Below are 23535 nucleotides of genomic sequence, written 5' to 3'. Positions count from 1 at the left end.
CAGTTGTAACTATTCTAGCTTGATGCTTATAACGTCATAACAGATGTCATCCTTATGCAAATGGTATTCCTTCCAAGTCGTCCTTTTCTTACAAATCTCTTCCTTAATAAGATTGCACATCCATTTGACTCCTACCCTATTTATTCTTCGAACTCTCGGGACACATTCTGATATTGCACCATTTAAGTATTGTGTAAATGCTTCCTGTGCATTGTCGATACTCTTTCCATCCAGCAATAGATCCCATTTCACTGAACTCAGTATACTCTTCAGTTGGTCATAATTTCCTGCTTTGTAGTTCAGCATGTAACCTTTTCTTAATGGAACATTCATAAACTTAGTCACTTCCCAAGTGAGTACTGCATGATTGATCACTGTCACCAACCAGAAATAGAATAGTTGTGTTTCTTAAACTGAAATTCCCCCTGACACTATAATCAACCCCTCCCTCCAGTTTATATGGGGGTTTCATTCCCAAATCAGGGAAACTGATCCTGCGTACAACAGGCCTACTTAATCCCTCATTACGAGGGCTCAACCAGTCCTAAGGGACACTCGAGGAACGAGGGGACCCCCACACAAAATTTAAAAATTATAATTTGTGCTTTATAGACGCTGGTTAGAAATTCAGCATGAAGTATCAGTAAATTCAATAAATTACTTATTCATTTCTTCCTGATGTGATTTTAATACTGTGATGAATAACAGTCAATACCTAAGCATATGTATACTGAGAGAGATGTATCAGTGATTGTAAACATGTAGATATGAGTGCTACTAAGTAAGAGAATAAAATTAAACTTAATATAAAGTGCTGTTAATTTAATTATTGCAAAAAGAATTCTACTGCTCAAAATGAGATAACAGCATTAATTTTGAGGCAGCATTGTATGATGTGCAACAGACAGGATGAGATATTTAATGTTCAAAAGACATATTTCAGTGATTACACCACATTTTTTTATTATTCAGTTATATAAAACACTGAAATAATAATTCCCGACAAGTTTCGTAAATCATAGGATTTACATCTTCAGGGGTAAATAGTATAACTTAAAGTTTAAACAAGAGAATTAATAAATACAAATCATAACCGTCTAGCTATTCATAAAACTCAAATAACAGAGTGCAGATATATAACGTTATTGACGTTGAACAACAGTGTCATGTGTGTTTGTTCTCGTTCATTCAGTCTGAGCTGAGATTGAGGTAGATTTTTTATTAGAGCTGACCACACTTGATGGAGAATTAAACCTTGATTTTTATTGCATTGGGTTGGGTTTTTTAGCATATTAGCAGCTTCTTTAAATTTTCTTATATAACTGTTGTTTTCTATGTATGACATCGTCGTTTTTTGCCAGAGCACATCGTGTCCAGTGGAAGTGGTATGGAAAGCAAGACCCGTTTTTTGTTCTCTTTTGTATTGTACGTCTTTTTGGTGTTCAGCCATGCGTATTTCTCCAGATCTTCCTGTCTGTCTTACGTAGCAAATCCTGCAAGAGCAATGGATTTTGTAGACTCCTGGTTTTTTAAGAGGATGATGAGGTGGTTTTGGTGGATGTAGGAATCTTGAGATTATTTCCATAGGAAGGAAGGCTACTTTAATGTTATGTTTGTTCATTAATTTGGCTAGCTTGTCAGTAAAATTTTTGATATAAGGAAGCGAGATTGTGTTTTTGTAATCCTGTTTTATTGTGTTGTTAGCTGGAGGTATTTTAAGGATTCTCTTGATGGTTTTTGTTTCATATCCATTCTGTTGGAGGATTTGTGTTAAGTATTTTAGTTCTTCATTACATCTTTCTTGTGTGCTGGAGATACTGTCTCAAAGAGTTTTAATTAAGCTTATTTTTTGTGAAGGATAGTGGTGTGAGGTTGCATTTAGAAATCTTCCAGTGTTTGTCGGCTTCCTATATACTGAGAAGGAGAGTTTACTTTCTTCACTAACTTCTAATAGAATATCCAGAAAAGGAAGTTTTTTATTTTTTTCTTGTTCTAAAGTGAATTTTATGGTGTTGTGCAAATTGTTGAGATAATCTTTGAAATTGATAAGTTCATCTGTTGTTCCACTGAATATGATGAAAATATCGTCCACATAGCGTAGCCATATTTTTGGTTTTTTATGGTAATTCTTAAGAGCATTGTTTTCAAATTTTTCCATAAATAGGTTTGCTAATACCAGTGATAATGATGAGCCCATGGCCAGTCCTTCTTTTTGTTCCCAGATTTTATCTTCATAGGTGAAAAAAGTATTGTTTATATTGTAAATATTGTAAGGTAAATACTGTTTATACAATGTTTAAAAAGATTCAAGATGTCCGGAGGGAAGAGGTCTTCTAGGAGATTCAAAATTTCTTGTCTCAGGACGTTTGTAAACAAGCTGATAATGTCGAGACTTGCTAAGATGTCTGTTGGACCAATATATATATATTTCACTTTTTCTATGAAATGTTTTTACTATTTTTTATGAAGGAAGATGTTTTTCCTATATGTTGTGAGATCATGTTGGTGAGGTATTTCGCCAAGTTGGAAGTCGGTGAATCTCTTCCATCTACTATTGGTCTTAAAGGTATATCTGTCTTATGGATCTTTGGAACACCATATATTCTTGGTATCAAAGGATGTTTTGATTGTAAGTATTTTTTAAGTTCTTCCATCCAGAGAGGCACTTTTTTTATTAGATCATTTGTTTTTTTGTGTGTAGGCCAAGTCAGGTCTCTGTCTATGGGTTTGTAGGTGTTGATATCTTCCACGAGACTATTAGATTGGAAGATTTCTAAATGCAACCTCACACTACCATCCTTCACAAAAAATAAGCTTAATTAAAACTTTTCGAGACAGAACATACAATATCTCCAGCACACAAGAAAGATGTAATGAAGAACTAAAATACTTAACACAAATCCTCCAACAGAATGGATATGAAACAAAAACCATCGAGAGAATCCTTAAAATGCCTCCAGCTAATAAAACAGGATTACAAAAATACGTGTGTAGAGGCTTAAGTGCTGTGAGGACATCATGTTGGAGGCTTAATGGATTTTTTACAACACTCAAAAAGAATTAAAATAGAATTTAATACTTCCTATATTTCGTCCTAGTCACTAGGACATCTACGGGGATTACAAAAACAATTAATGTAACATATACACAAATAACAAACAATACTAAGTCCAACCACGTGGGTGACACTAAAGTCCTATCTAAGTAGAGCGCCCTCTAAGGGCAGTAGTAGGTGGCCTGGAATGTAAGGTGGGAACTCTGGTGATGAGTGTTTCCCAAATCTTCGGAAGCTTAATGCAACCATATTTATTGAGATTTGGTTGGTTTTTGAGAGCTGCTGCTGCTTCTAAGAAAAGTCTCTCTTTCTTGAATTTGCTGTGATGGAGCATGGTGGTTTTCTTCCATGATACCCTGTGGGTGGTGTCCAAAACATGGTCAACCAAGCCTTGGCTGACCATGTTAAATTCTATTTTAATTCTTTTTGAGTGTTGTAAAAAATCCATTAAGCCTCCAACATGAGGATTACAAAAACACAAGCTCACTTCCTTATATCAAAAATGTTACTGACAAGCTAGCCAAATTAATGAGCAAATACAACATAAAAGTAGCCTTCCTTCCAATGGAAAAAATCTCAAGATTCCTACATCCACCAAAACCACCTCATCATCCTCTTAAAAAACCAGGAGTCTACAAAATCCATTGCTCTTGCAGGATTTGCTACGTAGGACAGACAGGAAGATCTGGAGAAATACGCATGGCTGAACACCAAAAAGACGTACAATACAAAAGAGAACAAAAAACGGTCTTGCATTCCATACCACTTCCATTGGACACGATGTACTTTGGCAAAAAATGACGATGTCATACATAGAAAACAACAGTTATATAAGAAAATTTAAAGAAGCTGCTAATATGCTAAAAAACCCAACCCAATGCAATAAAAATCAAGGTTTAATTCTCCATCAAGTGTGGTCAGCTCTAATAAAAAATCTACCTCAATCTCAGCTCGGACTGCATGAACGAGAACAAACACACGTGACATTGTTGTTCAACGTCAATAACGTTATATATCTGCATTCTGTTATTTGAGTTTTATGAATAGCCAGACGGTTATGATTTGTATTTATTAATTCTCTTGTTTAAACTTTAAGTTATACTATTTACCCCTGAAGATGTAAATCCTATGATTTACGAAACTTGTCGGGAACTATTTTTCAGTGTTTTATATAACTGAATAATAAAAAAAATGTGGTGTAATCACTGAAATATGTCTTTTGAACAAATTAGCCACAGAAGTTTATGCCTGCAATATTTAATGTTGTTACATGCTTGTATTCACAGGGTATCACGACAAAGAAATATTATTATTATTATCTCAGACCTCCAAAAATGTACTGCAGAAGGTCATACTGAAACAAGCATAACTTATCAAACCACACCTTAAACTTATTTGCTATTTCTGCAATGCATTCCACTCACTAAGCAATCTCTTCACAAAAATCCCACCGATCACTTCCCTTCCCCTCTATGTGGGACAATTCTTCATGGTAGAGGGGGCACCTCCTAGTGATTGGAAGTTTTTCCACTTGGTTATGCTATAGATTAAAGACACCAAGAATTTACATTCTTGATTTAACCCTTTATTATTATTATTACCCCAAGACCTCATGGAGTCAAAGACTCATCTGGGAGGTCCTTTTATCACACACACAGCTCATCATACTGTGTTTTAAACACATTCAAACTCCTTGCAGACATCACACTCTCAGGCAAGGCATTCCAATCATTCACAACTCTGGACAAAACAAACCTGCCTCTCACTCCTCTACTCACACCTTCTTTATACAATTTCCAGGGATGACCTCTGGTTCTCCCCTGATCTCCCACTATTCTGTGTAGAACTTCTCCAGCATTGATCTTATAACAACCTCTTACCAACTTGTAGGTCTCTATCATATCTCCCCTCTTCCTCCTGTCCACCAGACTCTGCAAATTACATCTTCTCAATCTTTCCTCATACTCAACATTCCAGAGGTCAGAAACTACCTTAGTCAGTTGCCTTTGGACAAATCCTTCATCCAAAAGTAAGCAAACAAAGTTTGTGCCTGAAGTATTTTCTGGACTGGGACAACTCATGTATAGAGGTTAATGACTTCACATCACTTGCCTTAGTGCAGTGTGCCATTTACATGGGACTCATTCGAAGCCATAGCTTTTTTCTTTTTTGGTGATTAGTGAATATAACTAAACTAAAAAATCAGCAAACTGTGAGATGATAACATGTCAATCTGATGTAAACTTTGTTTATACTTGGATAAAAGATTAAACCAAGAATATAATTTCTTGCTATCTTTAATTTATAGTATAACCAAGTGAAGAACTTCCAACAACTATCTCTAATCCAGAGTATTTTAATAATAAGGTGTGACACCTTTTTGCTACTCATATATGAAAATATGACTTCTGCATTACTTCAACCTTAGTATCATAATCAACTGATAAAGGAGCAGTTTTATTTTGGTATCCAGCTTGCTATTCCTATTGATAAGAAGGTAAAGCTGTGCAATGACTATTGATGCTTCTGTACATGAGGCTTTTATATGTAAACTGAAGGTTAGTTTTCTGTCCAACAGTACACCCAGATATTTGGCTTCTGCTTTCCAGGGAATCTTAGTATTAAATAGGAAGATGTCATCTTTGGGAGATATTGAATTTTTAGCGAAGAGCATGGTGATACTCTTCTGAGGGTTTACTTGCAATCTCCATTCCGAGAACCAGTGCTCTAATCTCTGCAGGTTTTCTTGCAGTTTCTTGGTGACAAGGTGCGGTTTAATAGATCTGTAGGGCAATGATGGATGACATTGGATTGTGCGGAATGTCCGCCATGTAAATCGTGAAAAGTATCGGTGCCAGTAGGGACCCTTGAGGAACTCCTGCCAACATGCATCGCTGGGTAGATAATATATCATTAAGCTTGACTTGCATTCGTCTGTCACTAAGAAATGACTTTATAATTTGGACTAGATCTAATGGAATGCCAGCTAAAATCAACTTGTATAGTAGTCCAAAGTGCCATAATTTGTCAAATGCCTTTTCTAAGTCCATTATTACTTATGCGTCCTCAGCCTGGAGCCACACCTCAAGTACAAATATCCTCAAACTACAGAGAGTGCAAAATAAATGTCTCTGCATGATCTTAAACGCACCATGGTATGTCAGAAATGTCCAACTCCACCGGGATAAAAATATCCCCTACATCTACTCTTTCCTGCAGTCTTCAGCAGCAAAGTTCTTCTCAGCATCCTCTTCACATCCAAATAAATTAGTGCAACAAGCAGCAAATGATGATGAAACTGACTTCTCAAAATACAGGAGACCCAAGGCCATCCTACTTCCAAATGAAGATCTTTAAATCGCACCCACTCAGGCAGAGCACTTAGCTCATAAACATTTCCTCGCACAGCAATCCTTATCAGATAGCAGGATTATAAAAGCATTTTGCTTCACCCTTATAGTCAGCAACGTCTTGCGTCTTAGTATCATAACTGAATCTAGCTCCCACTGATGAGATTTCAACGAAGGTGAAACTAGTCTTGGTAGTGACAATTTCCATAATGTGATTTGCATTATCAAACAATAAGCAAGTGATGTGAAGTCATTAGCCTCTATATACAAATTGCCCCAGTCCTGAAAATACCTAAGGAGCAAACTTTGTTTGCTTACACTTGGGACAGGGTGCCACATCATGTTGCAGCACAGGGTTTAAATGTCGGGTTAGTCAAATGGATTCAGGATTGGCTGGCTGATATGTCTCAGAGAGTTGTGTATGATGGGGCAATACCAAGGAAGCAGAAGGTTACAAGTGGGGTTCCACAGGGCTAAGTACTGGGACCTGTATTGTTCAATCTTTATATCAATGTTATTGTCAATGGGTTGCAAGGGGACCTTCAGTTGTTTACGGATGATGTGAACTTGGGAAGGGTTATCAGTAATAGTGCAGATGTGGCAGCCCTGCAAGAGGATTTGAATAAATTATACAGATGGGCAAATAAATGGGGTTGTCGGTTCAACGCAACACTATGTAAAGTCTTGAGGTTTGGGATCCATCGATGGGAGGATATGTATGCGATTGGAGTAGCTGTACTGGAGAAGGTAGGGGAGACAAGAGATCTGGGGGGGGGGTGATGATTGATAGAAAACTGAAATTCAGGGAGCATATCGCAAAGGTGATGAAGGCAACTCAGAGGATTGCTGCAATACTGAGAAGGATGCTGACCTGCAGAGATAAAAGAGTTATCATTCCATTGTATAAGGCCCTGATCACACCACACTTAGATTAGAGTATTGTTCTCGGATTTGGTCTCTAGGAGTTGAAGGGGTAAATTGACCGCGGAAAGGGTACAGAGGCAGATAATAAAGATGGTTTCAGGACTGTACAATATGAGTTATGAGGATCGACTGAGGGAATGTGGACTGCAGAGTTTGGTGGATAGAAGAAGGAGAGGCGATATGATCGAAACTTTTAAACTGTTGAGAGGCAGTTACAGGGTAGACATTAGAGAGGTCTTTAACTTGGTGGAATGGCGGGAAGGAGCGATGATAAGGGGCCATCCCTGGAAGTTACAAAAGGAGGCTGTGCACAAGAGGGTGAGGAGTGGTTTCTTTGCATGGAAGGTGGTTGAACCTTGCAATACATTGCCTGAGAGAGTGTTTGGAGTGGGGACAGTTAATGGGTTCAAGGAGTGCTATGATAGACTTTGTATTTCCTAAAAACGACCTGCCACAATGAGTCTTTTGACTCCATGGAGGCCTGGATAATAATAATAATAATAATAATAATAAAGGATTAAATTGGGAATATAATTTCTTGGAATCGTTAATTTATTGACCTACTAGTTATGATATAGGCACTTTTGTTTTAAAAAAATTTTTTTCTTCTTTTCATGATCTTTTTTGTCAGCTAACCAATCAAATCCTGCTACTCTCCATTTGCCTTTGTCTGATATCATAACCCTTCATTCTCTTCTTTCATTCATAGAAACCTATCCAAGTTCTTTAAGGACTCAGACATTTTTCTTACTCATCCTCACAATATATGCATTAACTAGATCCCTTAAGTCATTTATAAACATTTGTATAAAGCATTCTTGGTAGAGAACTATACTCAAAATATCTACACTATCATCAACCTATAAGCTAACCCAGGGCTGGCGGAAGCAGGCATGCAGAGCATGCGGGCGCCGCTACGAAGGGGATGGCGGGGCATGGGTCATTTTTAAGAAACAAAATTTTTATCATAAAAACAAAAAATTCTTAGAATGATCAATATTAAAATAAATAAGGCCGGATACACGAAATAAAAATTTTTAAAAAATTGTATGTTGCCGGCTGTTTATAATTTTGCAACGAGAGCAGGCTAAATGCTTGCCTCCAGAATCTAAAGTGAAACAGTGAACGGTTTTTATGCGCAGAAACGAATTTTCATACAAAACATTTGTTGCTACGTAACCAGTCACATGGTACTGTAAAAACTCGATTGTAGCTTAAATATTCCAAAGCACATTACATTCGATTGTTTACTTACGTTAAGTCCCATGTGAATATTGTAAAAATAAACTTTATTTGTCTCTGTATACTTTGTTTTAGATGTTATTGTAAATAACACTCTGGAAGTTAACTGTATATACTGCTTTAATAAGAATATGTTAGAGTGTTAAAAACAAAGGCAATGTTTATATCGCCGAAGCTGAATGTAATAGATCTAAATGGCGGCATTAGAAAGATTGTCAATTTGTTTGTATGAGAAAGGCTTGTAGGCTCTAAGTGTAAACATCTGCTAAGTCAGTCAGAAAGGTTCAAACAACTTTCCGATGGCCAGCAACTTACAATTAAAAGAAAGCGGAGGAGAACAAAAGGCGTGCCTAACTTGAAACTTAAGATGAAAGAATCATACTGATTCTTTGGGGGTTGCCAAACTTCATGAAAGATCTCAGAGGAGGTATAATAAAAAGGGACTGAAGCAAACAGAAGGGGCTGCATGGATCCAGAGATTGTTGCATAAGTAGAAGGGGCCCGGTTCTAGAGACATCCACAGAGAGACAGGAGAGGCTGCCCGGTTCCAGATGCTGTCAAAGAGGAGGCAGCTTGGTTCCAGACATTGCTAAAGCTGCCCGGTCCCAGACGTTGCCAAAGAGAGACAGAGCTGCTTGGTTCCAGATATCATCAGAGAGCATCCCAGATCCAGATGTTGGTTGAGAGAGGAGTTTTCCGCTTCCAGAAAGGAGCTTCTCGGTTTGAGACGTTGCTAGAGAGAAACGACTTCTAGGCCACAGACAGGGCTTTCAAATTGCCGAAAGGAGAAGTCCCAAACACCGTAGAAGAGAAAAGTTTCCAGTCCAGAGGGATCCTGATTGACAGTTGAAAACAGTTTCATTTTTCTTGGAGGCAGCATTTTCAGTTTCTTAGAGGTGGCAATTCAAGCTATTTGAGATGGCAGTCATCCAAGCATTTTTGGCGAGCCCAAGTAGCGGAGAAAAGGCAAGGCAAATTTCCCGAAGTACCTTCGCTCTTAAGTTTTTCTTTTCACCATGGGAGAATAACATTTTTCCAGAACTGTATGAGACCCGCTACATTCTCAATTGATATAGCTGAAGCCAAAATTCCAAATGAAGATCTGAGATGAAAGAATTGCCATAGAACTTTTAGTGAAAGACTTTTGACTAATTGTGAGATATACAGAGTCTTTGTAAGTTCAAAACGTTTATATAATTCCTCTTATAGTTGTATTAGAAAGACTTTTAAGATATATGTTTAATGTTTAATAAGGTTAAGAAGTGTCCTTAAGAGAATTAATTGGCATGATAGAAGTTGATATCAAATTTGTAAAGATAACCTAACAGAGCGATTTAGGTAACCTCTTTGCGAGTAAGCTTGGAGTTTAATAAGCAAAATTTGTAAACTGAGAGTAGATAACGTTTTGTGTTAAAGAAAGTATTTTAAAGTTGAAGAAAAAAGGTTCTAAATTTTGCTAAAGAGTTTTTATAGAAGGATAGAGAAAGCAATCTCCCTAATGTTTAAATTCGTGTACATTTCATAGTAATGTAAATAAATGTTATTTGACTTTCTTGTAAACATAGCACATAATAATATAAACAAGAGAGATTCTGAGAGAGAAAGCGCGCACAGCTATATTAGAATAACGGAGAATAAAGTATAAAGTAAAGAAAAAAGACATCACAAGTAATTAATAGAAATTACAAGCATACAAAGTTAAAATAATAATAAAATTTTACAATGACACAGTAATGACAGGATAGCAACAGTAGATTTATAACAGTATATGTCTCAATAGGCTACTGACAGTAGCGCAGTGTGGACTATTGTTTCGTCTCTGTGTCGTGTTGTGTAATAATTTCTTGTGGGTATAAAATAGAAATGGAATCAAAAATTAAAAAAAAGTTATCTGGTGCACAAAATTTTAAGTGTCATGCTGTGAAAGAAGCAGATATTAAGAAACAAACTGGGGCTATTAATAAATTTATTAAAATATTCTGATGCAGAGTGTAACCAACTCAATACATCAGAAATCGGAGTTGACGAACCGTGCACATCATCCAGTTTGAATGAAAGCACTATTACAACTGTTGAACAAGATAACAACATGCAGGATTTAAGTGAAAAACAGTTAGGAGAAGATTTAGTTGTAGTTGACCACAAAACTAACACATTGTTAGTCTCTGTAAATTTAGAAGATCCAGGTGAATGGGGAAATATTGATGAAAAATTATGAGTTGTTTTAATTGAAATGGGGCCTGTTCAAAAGAAAAATATAATATATCCCAGAGATACATATAGTCATAAATTTGGTGACACCTATTATAATGGAAAATGGGGAGCTCGTGCCAAGAACATGCTAATTTATTCCGAAACTTTAAATTCTGTTTTTTTGCTTTTGTCGCAAACTTTTTGCACCTACTGAATCAAGTAGTCTTGTAGAACGTTATAACGATTGGAGAAATGTAAGTACAACTTTGCATAGACATGAGACTAGTTTAGCTCACATGAAAAATTTCTTAAAATGGAAGGAACTTGATAAAAATTTAAAAAACAAAACTACTATTGATTGCCAGACTCAAAGCATGTATGAAATGGAAAAGAAACATTGGATATTGGATAGTAAAATTCCTTGATAGCCAAAATTTAGCTTTTCGCAGATCATCTTCATTTCATAAATTATATGAAAGGAATAATGGCAATTTTTTAAAATTAGTCGAAATGTTTGCGAAGTTTGATCCCGTTATGGAAAAAAATCATGTTGAAAGGGCCCTACATCGAAACAATAGAGTACACTATTTGAGTAAAGACAGTCAAAATGAAATATTGGAAACTTTAAGTAACGCAATCAGGGATACAATTTTATTATCAATTGAAAAATCTAAATATTATTCCATAATTTTAGACTGCACACCTGATGCAAGTAAAACAGAACAAATGACCATTATTATTCGCTTTGTTTCTTGTGACAATGAAATTGTCAAGATCAGGGAAAATGTTTTGCAGATATATCAGATTCCACAGGACGTGGTTTATGTGCAACAATAATGGAACAACTGGAAAAATTGAACATTCCCATTGAAGACATGCACGGTCAAATGGTGCAAATATGAAAGGGAAAAATATGGGCTCTAAAATTTGCTTTTGAACAAAAATCCTTGAGCTTTTTATATGCCATGTGCTGCTCATACTCTAAATTTAATCATTAATGATGCAGATACAATTAGTTTCTTTGGAATTATTCAAGAAATATATGATTTCTTTTCATTCTCTTACAAACGTTGGGCAATCCTTTTAAAGTTCGTAAAAAATTTAACATTGAAACAGCCATCAGAAATGCGATGGGAAAGTAAAATTAATGCAATCTGCCCTCTATGATATCAGTTAGGAGAAATTTACGATGCACTTTTTGAAATTTTAAATAATGAAAATTTTAATAAAGAAACTCTTAGCATGAAGCACAAGCATTATGTGATAAAATGAAGGACTACAAATTTATTTGTTCTCATATAATTTGGCATGATTTACTTAACAGAATAAAGCCTGTGAGTAAAATGCTTCAAGACAAAAATATGAACATTACATTTGCTTTAGGATCTATCGAAAACTTAAAAATATTCTTACAAGAGTATCGATCAGATACAAATTTTAAAGAAGTTCTAACAACAGCAAAAGTACTGAGTGAAGAGGTGGATGGAGAACAAGAATTTAAAATTGGTACGGAAGTTCGATGACAAAAGAAGACACGACAATTTGACTACGAGCATCATGACGAAACGCCACAATTGCCAGAAGATAAATTTAGAGTGAATGTGTTTTATACACTTCTAGATGTATAATGTGTTCATTAGTAGAACGTTTTGAACAACTAAAAACATATTATGATAATTTCAATTTCTTGTATAGATTACTACAAATTAATAACAAGGATTTACGAAAAAATTGTGACGATTTAGAGATTCTCTTGAAGGACAGCGACAATAAAGAAGTAAATGCAATAGAACTATATGACGAGTTATGTGCTTTCCGGGATATTTTTCGGGAGGACAATTTAAATATTCAAAACCCTTTCGATATTCTTAATTTTATTGTGTCCAATAATTTATCTTTCTCTAACTTTTCAATTGCTTTAAGAATACTATTAACCTTGCCTGTTAGTGTAGCGAGCGGTGAACGTTCCTTTTCCAAGTTGAAATTGATTAAAACCTACTTAAGAACATGTATGTCACAAAAAGGGCTTGTTAGTTTGGCATTAATAGCTATTGAAAATGATGTATGTGCAGAATTTGACGTTAAGACCATTATTTCTAATTTGGTGAATATGAAATCAAGAACCCTAAAATTTTAATAAAAAAATTTAAAGTATATTTATGTAATTTAATTTATTTTCTGTTATTCTGTAAAGATTTTATTTTTTGAATACTTATATTAATATTAATAAAATGTTCTAATTATTATTTCTGAATTCTTTTCTAATTTTCTCATCTATCTTGAGTTTCTTTTATTTTCCTAAAAGATAGTTCCACTTGTAAAAATTTTTTAATAATTTTTATAACTTACTAAGAATTTAGTAAAATGCAAGAATTTTTTAAACTTTAGTTCAAACAAATTTTAACTTTAATTAAAATTCATTTTAATTTTGTTAGTGATTTGGGTCGGTGAGAAGGCTATAATCCCTGTATCATTATATTCAACGATTAAAGTGAAGTGGCTTTATCAAAATTTGCTTTAACTTTTGAGAACAACTTTTGAGAATTTTTTGAATATTCAGGTTTTTAATGATTATCCTGCCTAGTCAACACTCCCGGTTTGTTACATTTAGTGAACCAACATGTGGCTGTTCTGTCAAAATTTATTTAAGAAATTTCAAATAATTAAAATTTTTATTATCGTAAAAGAACCACACACACCCGGATCGTTACAGGGGCGCTTAGATAGACACTGCATGCGGGCTGCCAAGACCCTAGCGCTGGCTCTGAGCTAACCTCAATAATAATTATTGTTGAGGTTAATTATTTATGGGATTATAATCCCATTAAATAATTAAGCGCTTCTCTCCCTTTGTACCCACCCACCCAGTGTGCTTTTTCATGCATCTGTGTTTATCAATAGTACAAATAATAAACTGAAACAATAATTTTAAAGAATTATTAAATTAAAAAAAATAAAATGGCATACCTGGAGTAAGGATATTTGGAATCTTCACATCAAATTTTTGTTTCTCACATCTTTTACCCGTAAAATTACCTACGCAGCTAAATTAAGAAGATAATGTCACAAATATTATTTCTGGCAGTTAAATTATGATTTCATATATTTATTAATATAATAATAATAATAATAATTATTATTATTATTAAAATTATTAATATTTGACATTATTAATAACATTATTAATGACATTATTAATATTCAATATTAACATATAATATTATTAATATTCGACACTGGCATTATTCCACAACAACTAAAAACTGCAATGATTATGCCAATTTACAAACATGGTAAAAGAAACGACACTCAGAACTACAGACCAATTGCTACCCTACCAGTCATTTCAAAAATTCTAGAAAAAATAACACACACCAGAATACAGAACTATTTACAGAAATACATCATCATCTCACAAAATCAATACGGCTATTAGAAAACTAAAAGCACCAACACTTTATTAGAAGACATCGGCAACACAATAAACAAAGCTCTCGACAAAAACAAGTATGCCGTCCTTATACTGCTTGATTTAACCAAAGCATTTGATACACTTGAACATGACATACTACTCACCAAACTATACTCAATATGTATAAGAGGAACACTGCATACATGGTTCAGGAACTACCTCTCAAACAGAACACAAGTAACAAATATAGGTACATGTCACAGCCGGGGTATACAAATAAAACACTGTGTTTCTCAAGGTGCCATATTATCATCTACTCTATTCAACATATACATTAATGATGTTCATAACATGGCCATAAGAAGTCAAATATTTCAGTATGCAGATGACACTGCACTACTAGCAATCCACACAGACATCAACATGGCTCTCTGCAAAGCACAACATGACCTAAATGAAATCACAACATACTTCTACCAAAACACAATTCTAATCAACGGCACCAAAACACAGATGTTGATAATACACAACCCAAGAATCATGCGCCCCGCACCACTACACTGTCACACATACCGCTGCATTAACAACAACAATACCTGCCGATGTCCCAAAATCAAACCTGTAACACATGCAAAATACCTTGGTCTCTACATAGATTGCCACCTTAAATGGACCAAACATATAGAATACCTACATACCAAACTCTGGATCATCTCAGCAAAACTCTTCCATATAAAAGACATTATTCCATCTAATATAAAAAACCTCCTATATCATGGTATCTGTGAAACCCTACTCAGATACAGCATAACAGTCTAGGCAAACACATCAAACAGCCACCTAACAAAATTAGAGACATTACACAGGAAAATTGTGTCAACAGTGATTTGGACACCTTATACGCAACAACCAATATCTGACAAGCACATGGTGACACACAGAATCCTGAGCACTACAAATTTTAAACACTACATGATATTAACAAGAAATTACTTCAACATCACCTATCGAAACAACAGAGACACATATCGTATAACACGACCTACAACAACTCTCTACATCCCTACACCCTTTAACAACTCATACGGTTCTTTTGTGAGATCACATCAGATACCCACACAACTCAACAACCAACCAAGAAATTTAAAACACATGTAGCGCAATTGAAAGAATGACGGTACATTGCGCCCTTCGAATGGAATAGGCCTAAGTTCGATTCTCGTCGCGACGGGAGGAATCTTTATCTGGTCGATTTCAATCGAAGGTGAGTTAGCCTATCTCATACGGAGGTAGCAGGGTTTTTTCTCCCGGAAATTCGGGTTTTTCATCCCACATACAGACAAATCGGCCCTTCAGAACACACGCAATTTACAGACAAAACATACTAGTTGTGGTAGTGGTGGAGGTGGGCGGTAGATGGCGCTGATGGAGATGATTCGTAGTAGTGGTTCGGTGTAGTGGTTGAGACAGTTGTAGGTGTCCTCCCGCGATGAGTCTTCGGACCCCTTGGAGGTGTCAGGAATAATAATAATAATAACTAGAGAACATTAAAACACGAACTCTGGAACATATACCAAACAAAGTTAATATACCATTAACACTAATTGCAAATCACAAATCACCAGCATCCAATGCCTACATCCCATGCAATAGTAACAACAACATAAATAGTGAAGGCTAAATCTGACTCTCTTCATAAAAGCTGACCCAAGCTTCGAAGTAGGTGGGATTAATTCGCCTCGCTCATCGACAAGTAATACTTATAATCAAAGAATGCAGATAATGTAACAAAACAGTCAGTAAAGTATATAACAATAAAGAAGATACTGATTATTATGCGATAATATCATTAATATAATATGACCATGTAACATGAAAAAATAATGTAATAAATTATTTTTTTATTAAAAAAATATGTAAATAATAAGTTTACATTGTATGTTTGTCAGAATTTGGAAATATGATATTTTAATTGCATATGTGTAAATACTGTTGCATAATCACACTTTCTCAAACTTTGAAAAAAAAAAAATAGTAAACTACAACATGTAATATTATATAACTTGTGTAACTCTGAATTATATAATTGTAAATCATTACCGTGATTGTTATTTTAAAAATGTTATCATTATTATTCTTGAAATCTCATTATATGTAACACTTAGTGCTGAACCTTGTAAAATAATATACTTAATGTTACTCAAGATGATCATTGTATATATGTAAATATTTGAGAGATCAATAAAAAATTATTATTATTATTAAAACAATAATAATAATAATAATTCAAATTAAATGTATTTGGTCGTTTGAAAGTTAAGCATAAAAAACTTATTGTTTAATACTGACCATATACAAATATGTTAACATTCTTTGCCTACCAGTTTCGCTAGCAAACTGTCTAGCTTTTTCAAGGTGTTGACGGAAAAGTATAACAAATACCAGTAAATGCAAATTGAAAGGAACATTAAAAACATTGTAAACACTCTAGAAGCTAAGGTTGACAGAGACTGAGTGGACTTATTGTTCTTAATCATTATCACGCATGCGTGTTTGTTGTAAACGCATAATGTGAATACTAGCCACCTGTAGTTCAGATGGATTTAGAGAGAGGATGAGGTTTTTCATGAACTGTTAAGAATAGTACCCTGGTTTCTGTTGAGGTATCCGCCAGTTTTTAACACTACTGTGGCTTCCTTGAATAAACGATGTCTATAATCGTCGTCAAAATATGGCATGGAGCTATTTTGCCACTCTATCGTGTGGTTAGACGTACAGAAATGATGTGCTAAGCCGGAAGAAATATTTCTGTTGTGGTTTACATCACCAACGTGCTCTCTCTGTCTGATCTCCAAACTCTGTGAAGTTTGTCCGATGTAGGTGAGACCACAGGAGCAAGGAATGTAATATACTCCTGGATATTTGTAGAATGCCACCTTGTCTTTTGGTGATCCTAAAAAAAGTTTGATGCTGGTGGTTGATTTGAAGATCACTCTGATGTTGTGGGCTTTTAGTATTCTGGCTATTTGATAAGAAACTGACTTGATGAAGGGAATCATTACAGTAGCAATGTGCTGGGAGTTTGGTTCTTCTTGTCTGGGGTTGTCACTGTATAGATATTTTTTGATGATGTTCAGAGGGCATCCATTTTATGATAATGTTTTGGCTATTAGTGAGATTTCAGTCTGTGTATCCTCCTCTTCTGATATAAACTTACTTGCCCTGTTTTTCAACATATGAATAATGCTTAGTTTGTGTGTCTTGTGATGGTTAGAAGTATAATGAAGGTATCTTCCAATGTCTGTCAGCTTTCTGTAAATAGATAAATCGACACTATTTGGTTGTCTTTTTATCAAGATGTCTAGAAAATGCAGATGGTTGTTGTTTTCAACTTCCAGAGTGAATTTTATCTTGTTATGTATGAAGTTGAGTTTATTCACAAACGATTTTAGGTTTTCTAAGCTATCTTGCATATATAATGAAAATATCGCCAACATATCACTACCATATAGATGGTCTAGGGGAGATTGTTGAGAGAATTTCTTTCTCAAGTTTTTCCATGAAAGTGATCATGAAATAATCACCTGTGTTGTGGCTGATCATATCCAAGCTTTTGTGAGGAAAGGATATATGTGGAATTATAACGCTGGTGATTATGACAAGCATAGGAGACAACTTGGAGTTATAACATGGAACGAGGAGTTGAGCGGTAAGGAAATAAATGCTGCATATTGTGTATTTCAAAGAAATACACAACAGTATCAATGTACAAATGTATCCCAAAGGCCAAAAGGCTGAATAAGGTTGGTGTAAAATGGATCAGTTTAGGTGCTTAAGCATGAAATCTGGAAAAAGAAAGTTCTTTGTTTGGAGTAATAGGCAGGAAAGTAATGGGATGATCAGGGATCGAGAGGAAACAGATGGAATTGCAAAGGGTTCTAAAATGAAGAAGCAGAAAGGGAAACGGCCCCAGTCCAGCATGGAGAGATCACATCGAGTGAGTGGTATCAGTAGAACTAGCTGTAGATCCAGAAATGAGTTGTTGTGTATGTATACCAATGTTAGAAGTATAAGAAACAAGGTGAGACATGGTTAGATGAAGACGACATCCTGACAGGAATAGAGATGGAAATGTATTATGTGTTTCGGGAGGATAGAAGGGGTAAAAAGGGAGGGGGGAGTGCTGTTGATGATAGAGAAAGAGTTATGTCCATACAAGGTAGAGATGCAAGAGGGAAATAGGGCCAGTGGTTTTGAGGCAGTATGGTGTGAGAGAGAGGTGAATAGAATCAAATACTTGGTGGGATGTTGTTATAGACCTGGTAATGTGGATGGTGGTGATAGTGAAATGTATAGTCAAATAAGCCAAGCAAATAAGAAAAGGGTGATCATTATGGGTGATTTTAATTATGGCAATATAGACTGGAATGAAGAGATAGCAACTGGAAGTAAAGAAAATGAGTTTTTGAGTATAACTACCTCAGACAGTATGTAACAGAGGGCACAAGAGGATTAAGGGCCTTGGATTTGGTCATCTCATCGGAGGATGTAATTATCAATGGGGGTGTCAAATCATCCACCAGTTGGTGAAAGTGACTATGAGGTGATTACCTGGGTGGTTGCTAGCAGTGCAAGGACCCCTGTGAAAAAAGGGTATATGTGGAACTACAAGGGGGTTGATTATGAAGAGCTCAGGAGACAGCTTGGGGGTGTAGCATGGAATGAGGAGTTAGCTGGAAAAGAGATCAATGCAGCTTGTGGGATTTTCAAAAAATATTTAGTAGATGCAATGTCTAAATGTATACCACGGGTGAGAAGGTTAAATAAGTTAGGTGTGAGATGGATGAATAAAGAGATTAAGCATGCAATACAGAGAAAAAGGGCATTGTGGAGGCAGCATAAGAGAAGTGGAGGTAACCAATCTCATGAGTTCTACAAAGACCAGGCAAGGAGAGTGACTTGGTTGGTGAGAGTAGCTAAAGAGAAGTATGAACAGCAGTTAGCTGATGAAGCTAAAAAGAATCCTAGGGAGTTCTTTCGATATGTAGCCAGCAAAAGAAAGAATGATTATGGAAGGATGACATTGATTGGAGGAAATGGTATAAAGACAGCTGTTGCAGAATGTGTGGTGAAGATACTTAATGAGCAGTTCATAAAGATCTTTCAATCTTGTGAATGTGACTTCATGGAGAGATTAAGAGCAGTTGATGATTGGGAGGAGAGACTGACTGTAAGTGAGCAAGAGGTGTTTGGGGAGTTGAGTAAACTAGATGTAAATAAGGCTGTGGGACTTGATAATATATCACCGCGTATTCTGAAGGAATGTGCCAGAGAGTTGACACCTGCCTTGACATATTTTTTTAATACAAGTCTTGCACTTGGTCAAGTCCCTAAAGAGTGGAAGGAGGGCAAGATTGTGCCACTTCATAAAGGAGGTGATCGAATTCAAGCATCAAACTATAGGCCTATCTGTGTGTAAGGTGTTGTGGTTAAGTTGTTGGAGAAGCTTGTGAGAACTAGGATCCAGAGATGGGTTGACAACAATGGTATAATCTTTGATGGACAGCATGGATTTGCTAAAGGGAGGTCATGTTTTAGTAATCTACTTACTTATTTCAATAAAGTGACTGCTTCCTTGGACAGAGGAGAAGGATACACAGTAATATAATTTGGATTTCGCAAAAGCTTTTGATAGAGTACCTCATGATAAGTTGACAGTCAAACTAGAGCAGATGGGGTTGGATATTAGATTAGTGCATTGGATTGGGGACTGACTATCTGATAGGTATCAACAAGTTGTGTATGGGGGTGCAATATCCAGGAAAAGGAAAGTCACTAGTGGAGTGCCTCAGGGATCTGTTTTAGGGCCATTACTATTTAACTTGTATATTAATGATATTGGCGAAGATTTGGATGGAGATATTCAGTTGTTTGCAGATGATGCAAAGTTGGGACGAACCATAAAGAGTAGTGAAGATGTTATGGCCTTGCAAGAAGACATGAATAAATTGAGTGATTGGGCAAGCAAATGGGGTTGTGAGTTCAATGTTGCAAAATGTATGGTTTTAAAATTTGGAAAACAAAGATGGGATGCAGAATTTATGCTTGGTGAGAATATATAGTGGATAATATATATAGAATATATTGTGGAGAATATATAGTGGATAAGGATCTAAAATTTAGGGGACACATTGTCATGTGTCCCCTAAATTTTAGATCCTTATCCACTTCACACATAGTGTGGAAACTTCACACAAAGTTCACACACTTTGTGTGAAGACAACACAAAGACTTCTGGGAATGATGCGGAGGACAATGACATGTGGAAGTAGGGAGATTCTTGTTCCATTGTATAAGGCTTTGATTAGGCCACACATGGACTACTGTGCCAGATTTGGTTTTCAGAAGGATGAAGAGATGTTGGAAAGGCTCCAAAGGCGACTGACTAAGGTAGTTTCTGACCTCTGGAATGTTGAGTATGAGGAAAGATTGAAAAGATGTAATTTGCAGAGTCTAGTGGAGAGAAGGAAGAGGGGAGACATGATAGAGCCCTACAAGTTGGTAAGGGGTTGTTATAGGATCAATGGTGGAGAAGTTCTACAGAGAATAGTGGGAGATCAGGGGAGAACCAGAGGTCATACCTGGAAACTGTATAAAGAGGGTGTGAGTAGGAGAGTGAGAGGCATATTTTTTTCGTGCAGAGTTGTGAGTGATTGGAATGCCTTGCCTGAGAGTGTGGTGTCTGCAAGGAGTTTGAATGTGTTTAAGACACGGTATGATGAGATGTGTGTGAGATAAAAGGACCTCCTAGATGAGTCTTTGACTCCATGAGGTCTTGTTTAATAATAATAATAATAATAATAATAAGTACAAGATGAATAATGGTAATCAGTTACATGAAGCATATAAAGAACAAGCCAGGAGAGTGACTCAGTTTGTAAGGAAAACAAAAGTTGAGTATGACCTGAAATTGGAAATCAGTCTAAGAAAAACCCTAGAGAATTTTTTTTAGATATGTAGCAAGTAGAAGGAAAAATGATCATGGAAAAATGAAGTTAAGGGATGAAAGTGGTAGAATGATAACTGCTGCAGAAGACATTGTTGAGTTATTCAGTGATCTATGATTTATAAGTATGTTTCATCCTGATCAGGGTGGAATCATAAGGAACTTAAGTGTAGAGGATATAGGACAGGATAGCTTAATTGTGAGTGAGCAGGAGGTATTTGAGGAAATAAATAACCTTGATGTTAATAAGGCGATAGGATTTGATGAAATATCACCACGCATCTTAAGGGAATATTCCAGGGTACTGGCAGTAGCATTGGCATACCTGTTTAACAAGAGTTTTGCAATAGCACAGGTTCCAAGGGAGTGGAACGAGGGTAAAATTGTTCCACTGCATAAAGGCAGTGATAAGGCGGTAGCTTCAAATTATAGGTCGATCTGCATATCTGGAGAATATTGGAATGTGGTGCAGGTCCTGGAGAGATTGGTGAGAAGTAGGATACAGAAATGGGTTGATAACAGCGGTATTCTCTGTGGTTATCTGCACAGTTTTGTCATCATCATCATCATCAAATTCCTGCCATGTACCCTCAATTGGTGTACAGGATATGATAGTACTACATGAAAAAAATCCCATCATTACTAACTTCCTATCTACAATTTTCCTCCAAATCAGTCTGTTACTTGTCAAGACTCCAACATTATCAGATCTTATATTTCTATCGTCTAAGGCACTTTGTACAGTATCAATCCACCTATATCTTGGTCTTTGTCTGGGTCGTTTTGCTGCCAACCTGGCAGAGAACACTTGCTTTGCTAATCTTTCCTCGCCCATTCTGTTTAAGTGACCATACCACCTGAGATTAGCTCTGCTAACACACTCCTGGATGCTGACAATGTCAAGTTCTTTCCTAATATTCTCGTTTTTAATATGATATTCCCATTGTTGCCATCTGTTCAAACCTCTAATCTTTCTCAGGACTCTCATATCTGCGGTCTCTAGTCTTTGGTCAAGTGTTTTACTTCTGACCCAGCTCTCAGATCCATAAGATAAAACTGGCTTGAACACTGCCTCGTATACAGCTAATTTAGTGTTTTGGCTAATTTCTCTCTAATTCCATATCAGTTTCTTCAGTTGACTTCCTACCATACCAGCTTTGCCGATTCTGTTGTCTATTTCTATATTTAATTTACCATCTTCAGTAAAAATCGTTAGCTGAAATGTTTTACTTGTTCCACAGGATCTCCATTCACAACAGAGTTGACATTTTCAATGATTCTGCCTATTTTCATTGTTTTTGTCTTTTTTATTGCTAACCTTCATACCATATCTATTACAACAGCTATTCAATTTAGTCAGAGAATCTTGCAGACTTGTAGCGGATTTATTTATTATTATTATTAATTTTATTATTATTCAGGCCTCCAAGGAGTCAAAAGACTCATCGAGGGAGGTCCTTCCTAAGACATAAAGTCTGTCAAGACTCATCGAGGGGAGGTCCCCCCCCTGAGAAACAGAAAGTTTATCATACCACTCTTTAAAGTCACTGACCGTTCTCGCTCCCACCACTCCATCAGGCAATGCATTCCACGGCTCAACCACCCTCCACACAAAGAAACCACTCCTTACCCTCTTGCTCACATTTTCCATTCGTAACTTCCAGGGATGGCCTCTTGTCATCACTCCTTCCCGCTGATCAACCAAGCGAAAGAACTCCCCAGTGTCAACCCTGTAACCACCTCTCAACAGTTTAAAAGTCTCAATCATATCACCTCTCCTTCTCCTACCCACCAAACTCTGCAGTACACATTCTCTCAGCCGATCCTCATAACTATCCTTGTACAGTCCTGAAACCATCTTTGTCATCCGTCTTTATATCCTTTCCACAGTTAATTTATCCCCTTCAAATCCTGGGGACCAAATCTGAGAACAATAGTCCAAGTGTGGTCTGATCAGAGACTTATACAACGGAATGATAACCCTCTTATCTCTGCAGGTCAGTGTCCTTCTCATAATAGCAGCAATCCTCTGTGTTACCTTCACCACCTTTGCAATATGTCCCCTAAACTTCAGGTTTCTATCAATCATCAACCCCAGATCTCTTGTCTCCCCTACTTCCTCCAGTATAACTCCTCCCATAGAGTATGCAGCATCCCATCGATGTTTCCCAAACCTCAAGACCTTACATTTTGCTGCATTAAACTGAGACCCCCATTCATTCGCCTATCTATCTAGCTTATTTAAATCCTCTTGCAGGGCTACCACATCAGCGCTATTACTAATAATCCTTCCCAGCTTCGCATCATCCGCAAACAACTGAATATCCCCCTGCAATCCACTGGCTATGTCATT

The 23535-nt window shown here is 36.2% G+C and overlaps 1 protein-coding gene across 1 annotated transcript in view; it reads right to left on the bottom strand.

Moving 5' to 3' along the window:
• The window catches only part of LOC150101230 (MAM and LDL-receptor class A domain-containing protein 2-like), a 1363156-nt gene that overhangs the window by 93374 nt on the left and 1246247 nt on the right, over positions 1-23535 (bottom strand). The window contains exon 47 of the mRNA XM_090402193.1: positions 13732-13808. Coding sequence (XP_090258319.1) covers positions 13732-13808 — 77 coding nt within the window. The remainder of the gene's footprint in view (positions 1-13731; positions 13809-23535) is intronic.

The sequence above is a fragment of the Typopeltis vanoorti genome, chromosome 12 (assembly GCF_054136105.1).
Source record: "Typopeltis vanoorti isolate ZY-2024b chromosome 12, IOZ_Tvanoo_1.0, whole genome shotgun sequence".
In the NCBI taxonomy this organism is placed as follows: Eukaryota; Metazoa; Arthropoda; class Arachnida; order Uropygi; family Thelyphonidae; genus Typopeltis; species Typopeltis vanoorti.
The sequence above is the reverse complement of the archived record's forward strand: the minus strand, read 5'-3'. Positions and strand labels throughout refer to the sequence as shown.